The following is a 16,656-nucleotide window of genomic DNA, read 5'->3' as shown; positions in this document are numbered from 1 at the left end:
TCATTATGACAGGACCGGTGAAAGCAATTCAGAGGTTGCCTGCCAGGAATTCACTTCTATCTGTCTAGTCCTTTCAGATCAGTGCAGATGAGAGAAGACCAGGAGAGGAAACCACTAGAAATATTGAAATGACAAAAAAGGTCACAGGAAGTAGAGAGCATGGCCACAGGAAACAGGAAGTGTCAGTTGAACTCTCACCTCTGGGTCCTCTGGGAAGATGTTGTCCACCAGTCTCTTGTAGCGTGGCCTCAGAGCCCCACAACAACCACACACCCCTACAGGAGAGAAATAAGGAGATATGGAGAGTGGGTGAGTAAGTGAGTGAGTGAGTGAGGTATGAATTAATAAATCATGTTTGCAACTGCAGATACCTGACCATGATAAAACATCAATAAAATAAGTAATCCTTCAAAGAGAGTTACAGTGAGACCAGGGTAAAAGCTCATGTTGTTGTAGTGCTACATCACATCTGTCACCTAGTACACCTGTGTCAGCAGCATCCAGCTCATGTCGACTGAAGAACACCACCGTTATTATTGACAAGGTTAAATAAGCCTTGCACAGCTCAGAGATGAATAAAGTTTAGACATCCATCAACCCAGGGCTGGAGAGAGAGAGAGAGCAAGAGGGCTAGAGAGAAATAGATGCTTGGAAAGAAAGAACTACACAGCAGCAGAGAAAGACTGTCCTTGCACGGTTCTTCAAGACCAGTTTTTTTCACACAGGCTGAGAAATAGATGCCTTTGTTCAAAGCCCCTTTTAAAAGGGGTCAGACATCTGAAGAATGTGGCCACAAAGACATTGGAGCACAAAGACACACACTGAGACACGAAAGACTCACCAACATATAAAAAAAGACACATTGTACACACACCATTTTTTTTCGGAAAGGCACAGACAATTTATACATCACAGTCTCACAATTGACAACCTTGAGGAAAGTTGTGTAACACTGTGTGACTTTGCGGAGGGAAGAAAGCTGCCAGAGAGAGAGAGAGAGAGAGAGAGAGAGAGAGAGAGAGAGAGAGAGAGAGAGAGAGAGAGAGGGAAGAAAGCTGCCAGAGAGAGAGAGAGAGAGAGAGAGAGAGAGAGAGAGAGAGAGAGAGAGAGAGAGAGAGAGAGAGAGAGAGAGAGAGAGAGAGAGAGAGAGAGAGAGAGAGAGAGCGAGAGATGGGAGCTGATTGGAGCAGAGAGCTCAGCAGTGATGAGTCATAGGGCAGGGGCAGGCAACTAGATTCAGCCGCAGGCAGATTTTTTTCAGAGTGGATGGTTGGGGCCGGAACAATTATACTAATTTGTACACTGCAAATTATAAAAAATATTATTTTTATTTTATCTGCAATGCACATCCCAAAGACTTCTGGGGAAGCAATAGACAACCTTGAAATAAGCATTTAACAATTTCAAATAGGCCTGCCTAACTGAATGACAGAAAGAAGACAGTCAGGCTGTATACAGATCCTTCCTTCCTTTCCTTCCCTCATTCTATCCTTCATAGTTTACAGTGAGGGAAAAAAGTATTTGATCCCCTGCTGATTTTGTACGTTTGACCACTGACAAAGAAATTATCAGTCTATAATTTTAATGGTAGGTTTATTTGAACAGTGAGAGACAAAATAACAACAAAAAAATCCAGAAAAACGCATGTCAGAAATGTTATAAATTGATTTGCATTTTAATGAGGGAAATGAGTATTTCACCCCCTCTCAATCAGAAAGATTTCTGGCTCCCAGGTGTCTTTTATACAGGTAACGAGCTGAGATTAGGAGCACACTCTTAAAGGGAGTGCTCCTAATCTCAGCTTGTTACCTGTATAAAAGACACCTGTCCACAGAAGCAATCAATCAATCAGATTCCAAACTCTCCACCATGGCCAAGACCAAAGAGCTCTCCAAGGATGTCAGGGACAAGATTGTAGACCTACACAAGGCAGGAATGGGCTACAAGACCATCGCCAAGCAGCTTGGTGAGAAGGTGACAACAGTTGGTGCGATTATTCGCAAATGGAAGAAACACAAAAGACCTGTCAATCTCCCTCGGCCTGGGGCTCCATGCAAGATCTCACCTTGTGGAGTTGCAATGATCATGAGAACGGTGAGGAATCAGCCCAGAACTACACAGGAGGATCTTGTCAATGATCTCAAGGCAGCTGGGACCATAGTCACCAAGAAAACAATTGGTAACACACTATGCCGTCAAGGACTGAAATCCTGCAGCGCCCGCAAGGTCCCCCTGCTCAAGAAAGCACATATCCAGGCCCGTCTGAAGTTTGCCAATGAACATCTGAATGATTCAGAGGAGAACTGGGTGAAAGTGTTGTGGTCAGATGAGACCAGAATCAAGCTCTTTGGCATCAACTCAACTTGCCGTGTTTGGAGGAGGAGGAATGCTGCCTATGACCACAAGAACACCATCCCCACCGTCAAACATGGAGGTGGAAACATTATGCTTTGGGGGTGTTTTTCTGCTAAGGGGACAGGACAACTTCACCACATCAAAGGGACGATGGACGGGGCCATGTACCGTCAAATCTTGGGTGAGAACCTCCTTCCCTCAGCCAGGGCATTGAAAATGGGTCGTGGGTGGGTATTCCAGCATGACAATGACCCAAAACACACAGCCAAGGCAACAAAGGAGTGGCTCAAAAAGAAGCACATTAAGGTCCTGGACTGACCTAGCCAGTCTCCAGACCTTAATCCCATAGAAAATCTGTGGAGGGAGCTGAAGGTTCGAGTTGCCAAACGTCAGGCTCGAAACCTTAATGACTTGTAGAAGATCTGCAAAGAGGAGTGGGACAAAATCCCTCCTGAGATGTGTGCAAACCTGGTGGCCAACTAAAAGAAACGTCTGACCTCTGTGATTGCCAACAAGGGTTTTGCCACCAAGTACTAAATCATGTTTTGCAGAGGGGTCAAATACTTATTTCCCTCATTAAAATGCAAATCAATTTATAACATTTTTGACATGCGTTTTTCTGGATTTTTTTGTTGTTATTCTGTCTCTTACTGTTCAAATAAACCTACCATTAAAATGATGGACTGATCATGTCTTTGTCAGTGGGCAAACGTACAAAATCAGCAGGGGATCAAAAACGTTTTTCCCTCACTGTATTTGCTTCCTTTCATTAAGATCTCCTTGATCTTTCCACCATATTGCTTTCACCTAGGCTATCAATCAATGGTTGTCAATCATCATTAGCGATCACCTTATAGGAGAAAGAAGGAAGGTTATATTTCAAAATGACTCTCACTAAGCAACTGTTCTGTGTCTGTCTGTCCCTCTGTCACATCTCTGAGGTGGTATCCTTAGTCATCCTAGCCTTGGGAGTTAAGATAAGCTTTAGGCTTAGGGCCTCTGTCTGTGCGTCTGTCAGTAAAGTTTCTATCACCGTGGAGCTAAACTCCCCCGTAGGGCTCCGCTAGCTGCAGGCAGCCGCCCGTCGCTATCTCCATCTCTCTATCTGCTGCTACTCCATCACTTCAAACTCTAAATGAGTCTTCTCCTCTCCTTTAAACCCTCCCTCCCTTCCTCGCCCGTCTTGGCTGAGAGCCCAAGAGCAGGATTCACAGCTGAATTAATGACTGCATCAGGGTCCCCGGCGAAGGAAGGGGGAGGACGGAGGGATGGATGGATGGATGGGTGGAGGTGGGTCCTGTCACGTGAGTGATTCACTGAGCAGTGCTACTGTACATACTGCAGGTCTGTCCCCCGAGGAACAAACTTTGTGTGTGTGTAGGCTGTGTGTGTGTGTGTGTATATATTTATGTACACTACCGGTCAAAAGTTTGGACACACCTACTCATTCAAGGGTTTTTCTTTATTCTTACTATTTTCTACATTGTAGAATATAGTGAAGACATCAAAACTATGAAATAACACATATGGAATCATGTAGTAACCAAAAAAGTGTTGAACAAATCAAAATATATTTTATATTTGAGATTCTTCAAATAGCCACCCTTTGCCTTGATGACAGCTTTGCACACTCTTGGCATTCTATCAACCAGCTTCACCTGGAACGCTTTTCCAACAGTCTTGAAGGAGTTCCCACATATGCTGAGCACTTGTTGGCTGCTTTTCCTTCACTCTGCCGTCCGACTCATCCCAAACCATCTCAATTGGGTTGAGGTCGGGGGATTGTGGAGGCCAGGTCATCTGATGCAGCACTCCATCACTCTCCTTCTTGGTCAAATAGCCCTTACACAGCCTGGAGGTGTGTTGGGTCATTGTTCTGTTGAAAAACAAATGATAGTCCCACTAAGCCCAAACCAGATGGGATGGCGTATCGCTGCAGAATGCAGTGGTAGCCATGCTGGTTAAGTGTGCCTTGAATTCTAAATAAGTCACAGACAGTGTCACCAGCAAAGCACCCCCACACCATAACACCTCCTCCTCCATGCTTTACGGTGGGAAATACACATGCGGAGATCATCCGTTCACCCACACCGCGTCTCACAAAGACACGGCGGTTGGAACCAGAAATCTTCTGGAATCCAGACCAAAGGACATATTTCCAATGTCCATTGCTCGTGTTTCTTGGCCCAAGCAAGTCTCTTCTTCTTATTGGTGTCCTTTAGTAGTGGTTTCTTTGCAGTAATTCGACCATGAAGGCCTGATTCACAGTCTCCTCTGAACAGTTGATGTTGAGATGTGTCTGTTACTTGAACTCTGTGAAGCATTTATTTGGGCTGCAATTTCTGAGGCTGGTAACTCTAATGAACGTATCGTCTGCAGCAGAGGTAACTCTGGGTCTTCCATTCCTGTGACGGTCATCATGAGAGCCAGTTTTATCATAGCGCTTGATGGTTTTTGTGACTGCACTTGAAGAAACTTTCAAAGTTCTTGACATTTTCCATATTGACTGACCTTCATGTCTTAAAGTAATGATGGACTGTCGTTTCTCTTTGCTTATTTGAGCTGTTCTTGCCATAATATGCACTTGGTCTTTTACCAAATAGGGTTATCTTCTGTATACACCCCCTACCTTGTCACAACACAACTGATTGGCTCAAACGCATTAAGAAGGAATGAAATTCCACAAAGGCACACCTGTTAATTGAAATGCATTCCAGGTGACTACCTCATGAAGCTGGTTGAGAGAATGCCAAGAGTGTGCAAAGCTGTAATCAAGGCGAAGGGTGGCTATTTGAAGAATCTCAAATCTCAAATCTATTTTGATTTGTATAACACTTCTTTGGTTACTACATGATCCCATATGTGTTATTTCATAGTTTTGATGTCTTCACTATTATTCTACAATGTAGAAAATAGTAAAAATAAAGAAAAACCCTTGAATGAGTAGGTGTTCTAAAACGTTTGATCGGTAGTGTATGTGTATGTATGTGTGTGTGTGTGTGTATGGTGCGTGTGTATGACGGTATTTTATGTTTTTGAATAATACAAGTTTGATGAGTAGTGGCATGACCAGAGTGGCAACAAATACATTCTAAGTGATTTCAATGGGTCATTCACCATTCTGATTGTTATATACTGTTCAATTTAACTTCAACCAAAAATAATGTTCTGCATTTATCAATTTCTGCATTTTTTGCACTTATTTGAGATCATTTCCACACTGCCATGTATGGCTGCATGATATGGGCAAACATTCTAGGCCTTATTTTTAACCAAATGTGGCAATTGCGATTTGACTTGCGATTTAGAGCAAAACACTTGGGTGAACTGTTGGAATCATGGAAATAGAATGATTATTCTAATTCTATAGAATAGAATAGTGGGCACTTTGAATACAGTGTTGTTTGGCATGACAACGAATGAAAATGCCAGGGAGGAGTTATTGTGACAGGGTAGGAACCAAAGTGTTGATAAGTGTTTCCTAGGGGACCCTATTATCGTTGGCTACAGTTCATGTTCTCTTAGCTACTTCATGTAGCCAACATATTCATGCTTTGCGTATTCCGCTTTGATTTAGAAGATAATGTTGCACAAACCACATGCAGGCTATATAGCTAGTTGCGTTTATTCTGACTCAGTAGCTAGCCAGCTAACTAGCGATTAGCATTAGCGGCTAACACGAATTAGGCCCAACTTGCTAAGAAATGACAAACTAGCCGTTTGCAGATGTAAAAAACACAAACGAATACTGTAATTGAACGCTAGTGGATTTATATTAAGAAGCAAAGTGAAAACAGCATTGTTGTCATCAACATTGTTACATGTGCACACTGAACGAAAGTGTCTCGTGGTCGAGGAACAACAAATGTGCTCCTTGAGTGACATGGGGCGGGGCTAGGTCTGTGTGAAAAGTGGCTTGGAGAGAGAGCGGAGAGAGATGACACGTAGCGGAGTATACTATAAAAATGGACGTTACACGTGGTGTATCACATTTAACAAACCAAACATTCAAATACCGTTTTAGAAGGTAAAGTAAAAACCCAAACCAGTCCGTGCATCAATACCGGTATATCATAAAATACGGTATACCGCCCAGCCCTAGCTGTGTGTAGGGTGTATGTGTGTGGAGGTGGATAGTTTGGTTGGGGGAAAAAACAAACAAAGTACTTGTAGTGGGTTGCAATGCGGAAAGGGATGGACATTGGGAACTTCTGTTTTGTTGTTGATGTTATGATTATTATTAACTTTTTTGGGGGGGGGTGAATAGCAGTGGTGAATAGCAGGTGAATAGGTGGTGAATAGCAGTTCTTCTGACAGCACAGTTCAGCATATTGGTGAGTGCTGTACTGAACTGATAGTCCCACTAAGCCCAAACCAGATGGGATGGCGTATCGCTGCAGAATGCAGTAGTAGCCATGTTGGTTAAGTGTGCCTTGAATTCTAAATAAATCACAGACAGTGTCACCAGCAAAGAACCCCCACACCATAACACCTCCTCCATGCTTTACGGTGGGAAATACACATGCGGAGATCATCTGTTCACCCACACCGCGTCTCACAAAGACACGGGTGAATAGCAGTGGTGAATAGCAGGTGAATAGGTGGTGAATAGCAGTTCTTCTGACAGCACAGTTCAGCATATTGGTGAGTGCTGTACTGAACTAGCCTCCAGGGTGTGGGCTGGTTGAAGGCGGTACGGAAGAGAGAACTAGGAACGGTAGAATCGGCAGAAGAGTAAAGGGGGTGGATGCTAGATGGTAGTGTAGATGGCAGTTGTGACATTGCAGCACAGCGAGGGGTCTCTGGCTGTCCATTCACCCTCACAGTAAACAGCTTTATTACTGCCCTGCGTACGTCATGTTCCTCCGCTCTCCTACACCAACACACTCACAGTAAACAGCTTTATTACTGCCCTGCGTACGTCATGTTCCTCCGCTCTCCTACACCAACACACTCACAGTAAACAGCTTTATTACTGCCCTGCGTACGTCATGTTCCTCCGCTCTCCTACACCAACACACTCACAGTAAACAGCTTTATTACTGCCCTGCGTACGTCATGTTCCTCCGCTCTCCTACACCAACACACTCACAATAACACACACAGACACAAAGTGAAAGCGTGACAAAAGAGACCAGAGAAAGAGAAAGCAAGAAAGAGTGGGGGAATTTGCACAGCAAACTCCACAACTGTACAGCAGTCAATGTCTAGTCTAGGGGTTGCCAAACTTTTTTAGCCTGCGACCCAATTTTGATATCTGGAAATTCTCGCGACCCCAACCATGTGATAATTTTTTTGTAATTAACAGCTAATGTTTACTTTTTTATTTGGGGCTATGGCAGTCAATTGAAAAACACTAACAGCATTTCTGATTGACTTCTCAACTCACCATCACATACTTTTAATATGGGGCTGTGACAGTCAATTGCAAATTAGTCTGACTTAATATATCTCACCACCACTAATGAGTTGGGTGTGCTTGATGCATGTCACGTCAGAGCTTCTCAAAGTCAGGGGGTGTGGTCGCATCTCATCTCTGCTGTCACATCCAACCTGGATCGATATTTAGTTTAATGCAGACGAGAGGCACCGATGGTGCTTTCAAGACAACTGGGAACTCTGAAAAATACAAGGTCAAATCATGATGTCAGTAATCTTCAGGTCGTAAAGTCGGAGCTCTAGAAAGAGGCCCGAATTCCTGAGTTGGAATTCCGAGTTGGATGACCGTTCAAAACCATTTTTCCCAGTCAGAGCTCGTTCTCACCCCGAGTTCGGAAATTTCAGTCGGAAATTTCAGAGCTCCCAGTTCCGAGTTCACAGTTGCTTTGAAGGTGGCATTAATGCTCAGTGGGAGACCGCAGGGTATTCCCTTTGAGTCAGGAACCAAAACTCCTCTGTAGTGACCTGTGAATGCATTCGGTCACATGACAGCTCGATCAACTGTTCGATTTCACTTACCGGCATGTCAACTGAGCCAGGATCACAGTCAAACGGATTGGAAAGTAGCTCCCAAAGTGCTCTTCCAAGGGTTGGAGGTGAGCAGTCATCACTCGTATGGGACACTTACTGATGCTGTTCTATGTTAGAAACATGCACAGCCGAGGGAAGGGGGCATGGTTCGCTTTTGAAAGACTCTCTCTCCAATAATAATTTTTTCCTCTGAATCCATTGAGTCGGTCACTCATCTGTATAATGTTTTTGTATTTCCCCTGCATGCTTGCGTTCAGTTCTTTCAGTTTCCCAAATATGTCTGTTACATAGGCAAGGATACATTTAATTTTCATTACACAGAAAGTCATCAGTCTGTTTTTTTATTTTGTTTTTTTACATCCATTGTGAACAACAACAGTTCCGCTCTCAATGCGAAAAATCTTTCCAACACTCCCCCCTCGATAACCACCAAGCCTTGGTGTGAAATAGAACATTGTCATGCTCGGATGCCATATCTCCACATAGAGGTTCCTCCACCCCCCCGGCGTACTCTGTCAGTTCCATCCTGGATTCAAGGCGTCGGGTGGGGGGCCTTCAGTACCTCGTGGAGTGGGAGGGGTATGGTCCAGGGAGCGGTGCTGGGTCCCAGTGAGGGATATCCTCGATCCCTCCCCATTGCGGGATTTCCACCGTCGCCATCCAGCTCACCCTGCTCCGCGTCCTCCTGGCCGTCCCCGAGGCCGGTGTCAGCGCGCTGCTGGAGCTGCGCGTCAATGGGGGGGTACTGTCACGACTTCCTCTGAAGCTGTCTCCTCTCCTTGTTCGGGCAGGCTTCGGCGTTCGTCGTCACCGGCCTTCTAGCCACTGCTCTTGCTAGTATCACTGTTCTTTATTAAGCTTCAAGGCTTTCGTCAGAGCTTTTGTGAGTGTTTATAATTTGCACTCTTATGTAGACGTCGCTCCACCCATATCCGTTCAATGCATCGAATGGGGTTGCAAGTGTGCATTTCATAGGTATTCTAATAAAGTGTGTACATAAAACGTATTAAACACGTCTGTAAAACCACAATGAGAACATCGACCTATCAAGTAAGTTTTCATAAAATCATTGGGTACAGTGCAAGACATTATTCCCAAATGGTCTTAATGATGAAATGCCCATGCATGTTATGTTGTAAATGTGAACATGAATTAATGCCACCACTTCAGATTACTCAAGGTTTTTTCTTGCACTGTACCCAATGACTTATGAAAACGTACTTGATAGGTCGATGTCCTCATTGTGGTTTTACAGATGTATTACTTACAGATGTATTACTTATTTTCCCTCGACTCCAACCCCATTCGATGCATTGAACGGATGTGGGTGGAGCAATGTCTACATAAGGGTCCAAATTATGAACACTCACAAAAGTTCTGGCGAAGGCCTTGAGGCCGATACGTAAAGTTTATTAAAGAGCAGTGATACTAGCAAGAGCAGTGTGTGGGTTTCTTCTTTTTTCTCATCTTATTCAACTGTTACCATGCACCTGCAACAAAGATAGCTCAGATGTGTGAGGGCCTTTTGAATTTTATATAATTTCAAAATGGTCTAAGAAGAACAACATTGGAAGGGCAATTCAAGCATAGCCAATATGTATTGATAATGTATTGGGCCTATAGCCTACTGCACAAACGTCATTTCTACAAAACTGTTTTTAATTGTTTAATGTTGCATAGTCTGATGTTTTTTAAGTTATGTATTATTATTATTTTTTTTTTAGTGGTAGATCTCGGCTTGCATTTTGAAAGGTTGTGACCACTGGCCTATGCCATATGTCTTCCCCCTACCCTGTCTGTTTGGATCAGCGCAGATGAAGGAAATGAGACAAAGACAAGGAGAGGAGACCACTGTAGAGTATTGAGATGCAGCCCACTGGGAGCCCCAGTGTGCTCTGCCACCAAGTCTAACCTAACATGTGATATGTTGACCTTATACAGTGGCTTGCGGAAGTATTCATCCCCCTTGGCATTTTTCCTATTTTGTTGCCTTACAACCTGCAATTAAAATTGTTTTTTGGGGGGTTTGTGCAGTTAATACAGGTAATGAGTGGAGAACAGAAGGGCTTCTTAAAGAAAAACGAACAGGTCTGTGAGAGCCGGAATTCTTACTGGTTGGTAGGTGATCAAATACTTATGTCATGCAATAAAATTCAAATTCATTTCTTAAAAATCATACAATGTGATTTTCCGTCTCTCACAGTTGAAGTGTACCTATGATAAAAATTACAGACCTCTATCTACATGCTTTGTAAGTAGGAAAACCTGCAAAATCGGCAGTGTATCAAATACTTGTTCTCCCCACTGTATATACTGAGATCATGTGACAGATTATGTGACACTTAGATTGCACACAGGTGGACTTTATTTAACTAATTATGTGACTTCTGAAGGTAATTGGTTGCACCAGATCTTATTTAGGGGCTTCATAGCAAAGGGGGTGAATACATATGCACGCACCACTTTTCCGTTATTTATTTTTGTTATACTTTTTTTTAAGCAAGTTATTTTTTTTTCATTTCGCTTCACCAATTTGGACTATTTCCATTACATGAAATCTAAATACAAATCTATTTCAATTACAGGTTGTAATGCAACAAAATAGGAAAAACGCCAAGGGGGATGAATACTTTTGCAAGGCACTGTATTCCTTCACACACTTCTGGGAGTGGGCCATGGCCACACAGGACAGAGGCTGTGACCTTTGAACTCTGTGGTATATCATGATATATCAGGTCGTACCCACAATAGATGGAGATACAGAACTGGGCTAATATATATGACAGTTGTGACGACCCTCCCACTCTGTCTGCCGTATTCTCTCTCTTTGCTCTTGTTTCCTTTTTAGGATGCTGGTGGGCGGAGTTGGGAGGGTCGTCAGCTACATGGGAAACACCTGGGCTTGGGTGTGTCCCAGGATAAATTGACCTCTTCCACATTCATTGAGGAGTCTCTCTCCATGCAGACACCTTGATTGATTTTTGTTGTGGTATTTTTGTGGCTTTTTGGTTGTTTGCTTTGGCACCTTTCAACACCTTGCATTAATAAATTTATGCATGCAAAACACTCACTTACACTACTGATTACACACACCATTGTTAATTATACTTAGTTTACTTTAGTTAATAAATACAGTGAGGGAAAAAAGTATTTGATCCCCTGCTGATTTTGTACGTTTGCCCACTGACAAAGACATGATCAGTCTATAATTTTAATGGTAGGTTTATTTGAACAGTGAGAGACAGAATAACAAAAAAAAAAGATCCAGAAAAACGCATGTCAAAAATGTTATAAATTGCATTTTAATGAGGGAAATAAGTATTTGACCCCTCTGCAAAACATGACTTAGTACTTGGTGGCAAAACCCTTGTTGGAAATCACAGAGGTCAGACGTTTCTTGTAGTTGGCCACCAGGTTTGCACACATCTCAGGAGGGATTTTGTCCCACTCCTCTTTGCAGATCTTCTCCAAGTCATTAAGGTTTCGAGGCTGACGTTTGGCAACTCGAACCTTCAGCTCCCTCCACAGATTTTCTATGGGATTAAGGTCTGGAGACTGGCTAGGCCACTCCAGGACCTTAATGTGCTTCTTCTTGAGCCACTCCTTTGTTGCCTTGACCGTGTGGTTTGGGTCATTGTCATGCTGGAATACCCATCCACGACCACTTTTCAATGCCCTGGCTGAGGGAAGGAGGTTCTCACCCAAGATTTGACGGTACATGGCCCGTCCATCGTCCCTTTCATGCGGTGAAGTTGTCCTGTCCCCTTAGCAGAAAACCCCCCCCAAACCATAATGTTTCCACCTGCATGTTTGACGGTGGGGATGGTGGGGTGGGGTACTAAAGAACAGCTGTTGAAGGTTGCTGAACACTACAAGGTTGAAATTAGTGATAAACGTCAAAAAAATTATATTAGGTTAATATTTACATTTTACATTTTACATATTTAGCAGACGCTCTTATCCAGAGCGACTTACAGTTAGTGAGTGCATACATTTTCATACTGGCCCCCCGTGGGAAACGAACCCACAACCCTGGCGTTGCAAGCGCCATGCTGTACCAACTGAGCTATATGACACTTGCTAGGCTCATAATCTGAGGTAGCAACTGCGTCAGATCTACAAATCCATTCGCTAGACCACCCGATTAGACAACAATCACCCCATTATACCCATTTGGTTTGCAACTCAGTGAACCTGTGCAGCATTCGCTCAATTTGATGCCTATGAACGAAGATTTCGATGCATATCAAATTACCCAGCAGCCATTTAGAAACAACAAGTCATCATAAAATGGTTATTTCTTAATTTAAAAATGTATTCTGGCTGTTTAAATCTGCCACATCTTGAAAAAGAGGACAGGGACATGCGTTTTGTTTAGATTGTACACTTTTTTCTTAAAACAAATATGGTTAACCATGACCAGAAAATGTTTAATGTTTGATGGCTATCCGCCAGCCATCGCCTCTTATGCAGTGTCTCACTTCACTTTGCGCCAGACAACACCTCTTAGAATGTGGCTCACCACATGTACTCAGGTTAACAGTGAGCGCGCTCACCAAGTAACCGTAACCTTGTTAATAATAAGTTACCTGAGGTAAACCTACAGGGTTAGCGCTCACCAAGTAGCAGTAACCTTGGTAATAATAAGTTACCTGAGGTAAACCTACAGGGAAGGCCAATTTGATGGAGAGTGGTATTCTTGAAGTTACCGCTGTGGCAGCCTCTGCTGAGGACTCGTAGATTCCCCGATATGTTACAATGACCGCTCCATTGGTTAGTCAGAGTAGTCTTCTTTTTGAACAGCAGAAAGAACTACTTCTGTTACAGCTAGGGCATGATCGTGTAAGATATGAAAGGGAATTGGAATTTAAATATGCTAAAATCAAGCTGCAACAACAGCGACTAGAGTTGGTTAGGGAAGGAAAGCTCTCAGGGGAGAGTTTGCTCTGGGAAGGTGACCCAGAGTTACCTAGGGGTCGTTCCTCTTTTGGTCGTGACCAAGACACATTTGATATTGTTGGGAACTTACGGTTGTTGCCGCAGGTAATGAAAAGGACCCTGAGACATTCATTTCGTTGTTTGAGCGTGTTGCTGACGCTAGGAGTTGGCCTGATTCTGACCGCACTTTGATGTTGCAGTGTGTGCTGACTGGTAAAGCGCAGGAAGCATATTCAGCTCTTAGTGTAGCCGACAGTGTCAGTTATGATAAGGTTAAAACGGCTGTGTTACAGAGTTACGAATTGTTCCCTGAGGCTTACCGCCAACGATTTAGAACTTTAAAAAGGGATGATCAGCAGACTCATGTTGAGTTTGCGCAATAATTATCTTCACAGTTTAATCGCTGGTGTTCCGCCTCTGCAGTTATGACTTTCCAAGGGCTGTGTGATCTGATTATGTTAGAGCAATTTAAAGACACACTCCCTGATCGTATAGCGACGTACGTTAACGAACAAAAAATAAAGACTGTCGCTGAAGCTGCGGGTTTTGGCGAATGAATATGTTTTGACTCACAAAAATGTTTTTGCAGAACCCCGTATTCGGAGTGAGTGGGGGCGTTCGCAGAGATTTGGGCCTCGCTCACCGAGATACTTCGGTTCACGGGCAGAGTTTAATTCAACTAGGGTTGAGCCCGATTCCCGTGGTAAAACTGACTTTGGTCAATAGTGTCACTACTGTCAAGACTTAGGTCAATGGAAAAACGAATGTCCGGTTCTCAGGTCTAGGGGTAAATTCAGTACAGGTTCTTATGTTAAATCTAAGCCTACGGCGTTAGCTGCACCTGTTCCACATCAGTTCACTCCTGACACATTGTCTCATGCCCAGGGGCATGTGAAAGGCCATATTGATCCAGACTATTTACCTTTCATTACGGAGGGTTTTGTGTCTATGTTAGGAAGTAAGAATCTAGTGCCAGTGAAGATCCTAAGAGACACAGTGTTACCCTTCTCTGCGGAGACTGATTCGGGGAATAGTGTTCTAATTAGGGGAATAGGTTTGAACACTGTCAGTTCCATTGCATAAACTGATGTTGGATTGTGGACTGGTGAAAGGTGAGGTTGTTGTGGGGGTGTGTCCTTCATTGCCTATTGAGGGTATTGACGTGATCCTTGGGAATAACTTGGCTGGTGAGCGTGTGTGGCCTATCGTGTTTCCATCTTTAGTGGTTTCCACTAAGCCGTCAATTGTAGGGATTCCTGATGAGATTGCACAGAATTTCCCAGAGGTGTTCTCTGCGTGTGCAGTGACGCGTTCTATGATCCATGACGACCTGGTCACAGAACTGGCTAACGAGAATACCACAAAGAAGTCTGTTACTGTTTTCCCTGTTATCCTGTTATCTGTATCCCGCTCCGATTTAATCGAGGCGCAACGGACTGACCCCACATTAGAAGAGTTGCGGGACCAAATTGTGCCTGTGGAACAGTTGGGAGATGTCGCACAGGGCTATTTTCTCCAAGAGGAGGTCCTGATGAGAAAGTGGATGTTTCATGGTAGTTGTTTTCTGGGGGAGGCGATTAGTCAGGTTGTGGTACCAGTTAAGCTTCGTGAGTTGGTGTTGACAACTTCTCACAACGACGTTGCTGGACATATGGTGTGAGGAAAACCTACAATCGCATATTAAGACATTTCTTTTGGCCTAGATTAAAGAGGGATGTTTCTGATTTCATCAAAACTTGTCACACCTGTCAATTAACTGGTAAACCTAATCAAGCTATTAAGCCGGTACCACTGTTTCCTATTCCTGTACTCAGTAAACCTTTTGAGTATCTGATTATTGACTGTGTTGGTCCTTTGCCTCGTTCTAAAAAGGGTAGTAATTATTTGTTGACTGTGATGTGTCAGACCACTAGGTTTCCTGCTGCCTATCCTCTCCGGTCTATCACGACGAAGTCTGTGTTAAAAGCTTTGACTCAGTTTCTCTCACTGTTTGGAATCCCTAAGGTCATTCAAAGTGATCAAGGATCTAATTTCACCTCTAATCTCTTTGGTTAGGTTCTCCAACAGCTCCATATTAAAACACAACTTGTCTAGCGCCTATCATGCGCAAAGTCAAGGAGCACTGGAACGTTTCCATCAAACACAAGTCTTTGTTGAGAGCTTATTGTACTGAGATGGATAAGGATTGGGAGGAGGGGTTGCCTTGGTTACTGTTAGCCGCTAGGGAGGTTTCACAGGAGAGCACGGGTTTTAGTCCAAAGGACCTTGTGTTTGGACATAGGGTGTGTGGGCTTTTATCTATTCTCCAGGATGACTGGAAGTCTCTCGAGCCTCCTCAGTCCCTGTTATCATATGTGTGTGATTTTCGACGACGCTTGTATGCCGCTGGTGAAATGGCTAAAGAGAAGCTATCATCTTCACAGGACAGGATAAAGAGCATATTTGATCGCCGAGCTGAGCCTCGTCACTTTAGTCCAGGTGATCAGGTTCTGGCTCTGCTGCCAATTGTTGGTTCTCCTTTTCAAGCCAAGTTTCAAGGTCCATATACAGTGGTGCGCCAGTACACTGAGCAAAATTATCTAGTTGCCACTCCAGAACGGAGGAAAGTACACCAACTGTGCCATGTAAATTTGTTAAAACCCTATTATGCACGTTCCTCTGAGACTGAACAGTGGGAGTCTACAGAGGACGGTAAAACTGTTATTTTGACTGATACTGTTATTTCCCTGGGTTCTGGTCATGCTAGGTCTGTGCAGGAGGAGGAAGATGTTTCTGGTCCCAACGATTGCATACTGCAGGGTAGATTGAAAAATTCAGAGACACTGGAGATTTTAGATAGCCTTCTTACTCATCTACCTGTTGATGGGCGGAAAGAGATGGTTGGTCTGATTCTGAGATTTCCAGGTTTGTTTTCTAATACACCTACACGTACAAACTTAATAGAACATGATATTGACATTGGAGATGCTGACCCCATTCGTCAACGGTTCTATAGAGTTTCTTCAGAGAAACTGCGTTGTCTGGATGCTGAGGTCAAGGTACATGCTGGAGAGTAAAATAGCAGAGCCTTCTTTCTCCAGTTGGGCTTCTCCTTGTATCTTGGTCAGTAAATCGGATGGAACAAACAGATTTTGTACGGACTACCGTAAGGTAAACGATGTCAGTAAGCCAGATTAATTTCCTCTTCCTCGGATGGAGGACTGCGTTGATCAAGTCGGCGCAGCTAAGTTTGTGAGCAAATTTGACCTGTTAAAGGGCTATTGGCAGGTGCCACTGACGAGTAGGGCACGTGAAATCTCTGCCTTTATTACACCTTTTGGTCTGTACTCGTATTCGGTTATAAGTTTCGGCCTGCGTAATGCACCTGCCACTTTTCAGCGACTTATGAACAGG

At 43.7% G+C, this 16,656-nt stretch overlaps 1 protein-coding gene across 2 annotated transcripts in view; it reads right to left on the bottom strand.

The window, feature by feature from the left end:
* efr3bb (EFR3 homolog Bb) overlaps positions 1–16,656 on the bottom strand; it is a 76,674-nt gene that overhangs the window by 46,539 nt on the left and 13,479 nt on the right. For both annotated transcript variants that reach the window (XM_084149339.1, XM_084149340.1), the window contains exon 3: positions 199–275. In XM_084149339.1, the coding sequence (XP_084005465.1) occupies positions 199–275 (77 nt within the window). The remainder of the gene's footprint in view (positions 1–198; positions 276–16,656) is intronic.

This window comes from Coregonus lavaretus, assembly GCF_964263955.1.
Source record: "Coregonus lavaretus genome assembly, chromosome: 31".
In the NCBI taxonomy this organism is placed as follows: domain Eukaryota; kingdom Metazoa; phylum Chordata; class Actinopteri; order Salmoniformes; family Salmonidae; genus Coregonus; species Coregonus lavaretus.
Note: the sequence above shows the minus strand (reverse complement) of the source record. Positions and strands in the feature narration are given on the sequence as shown.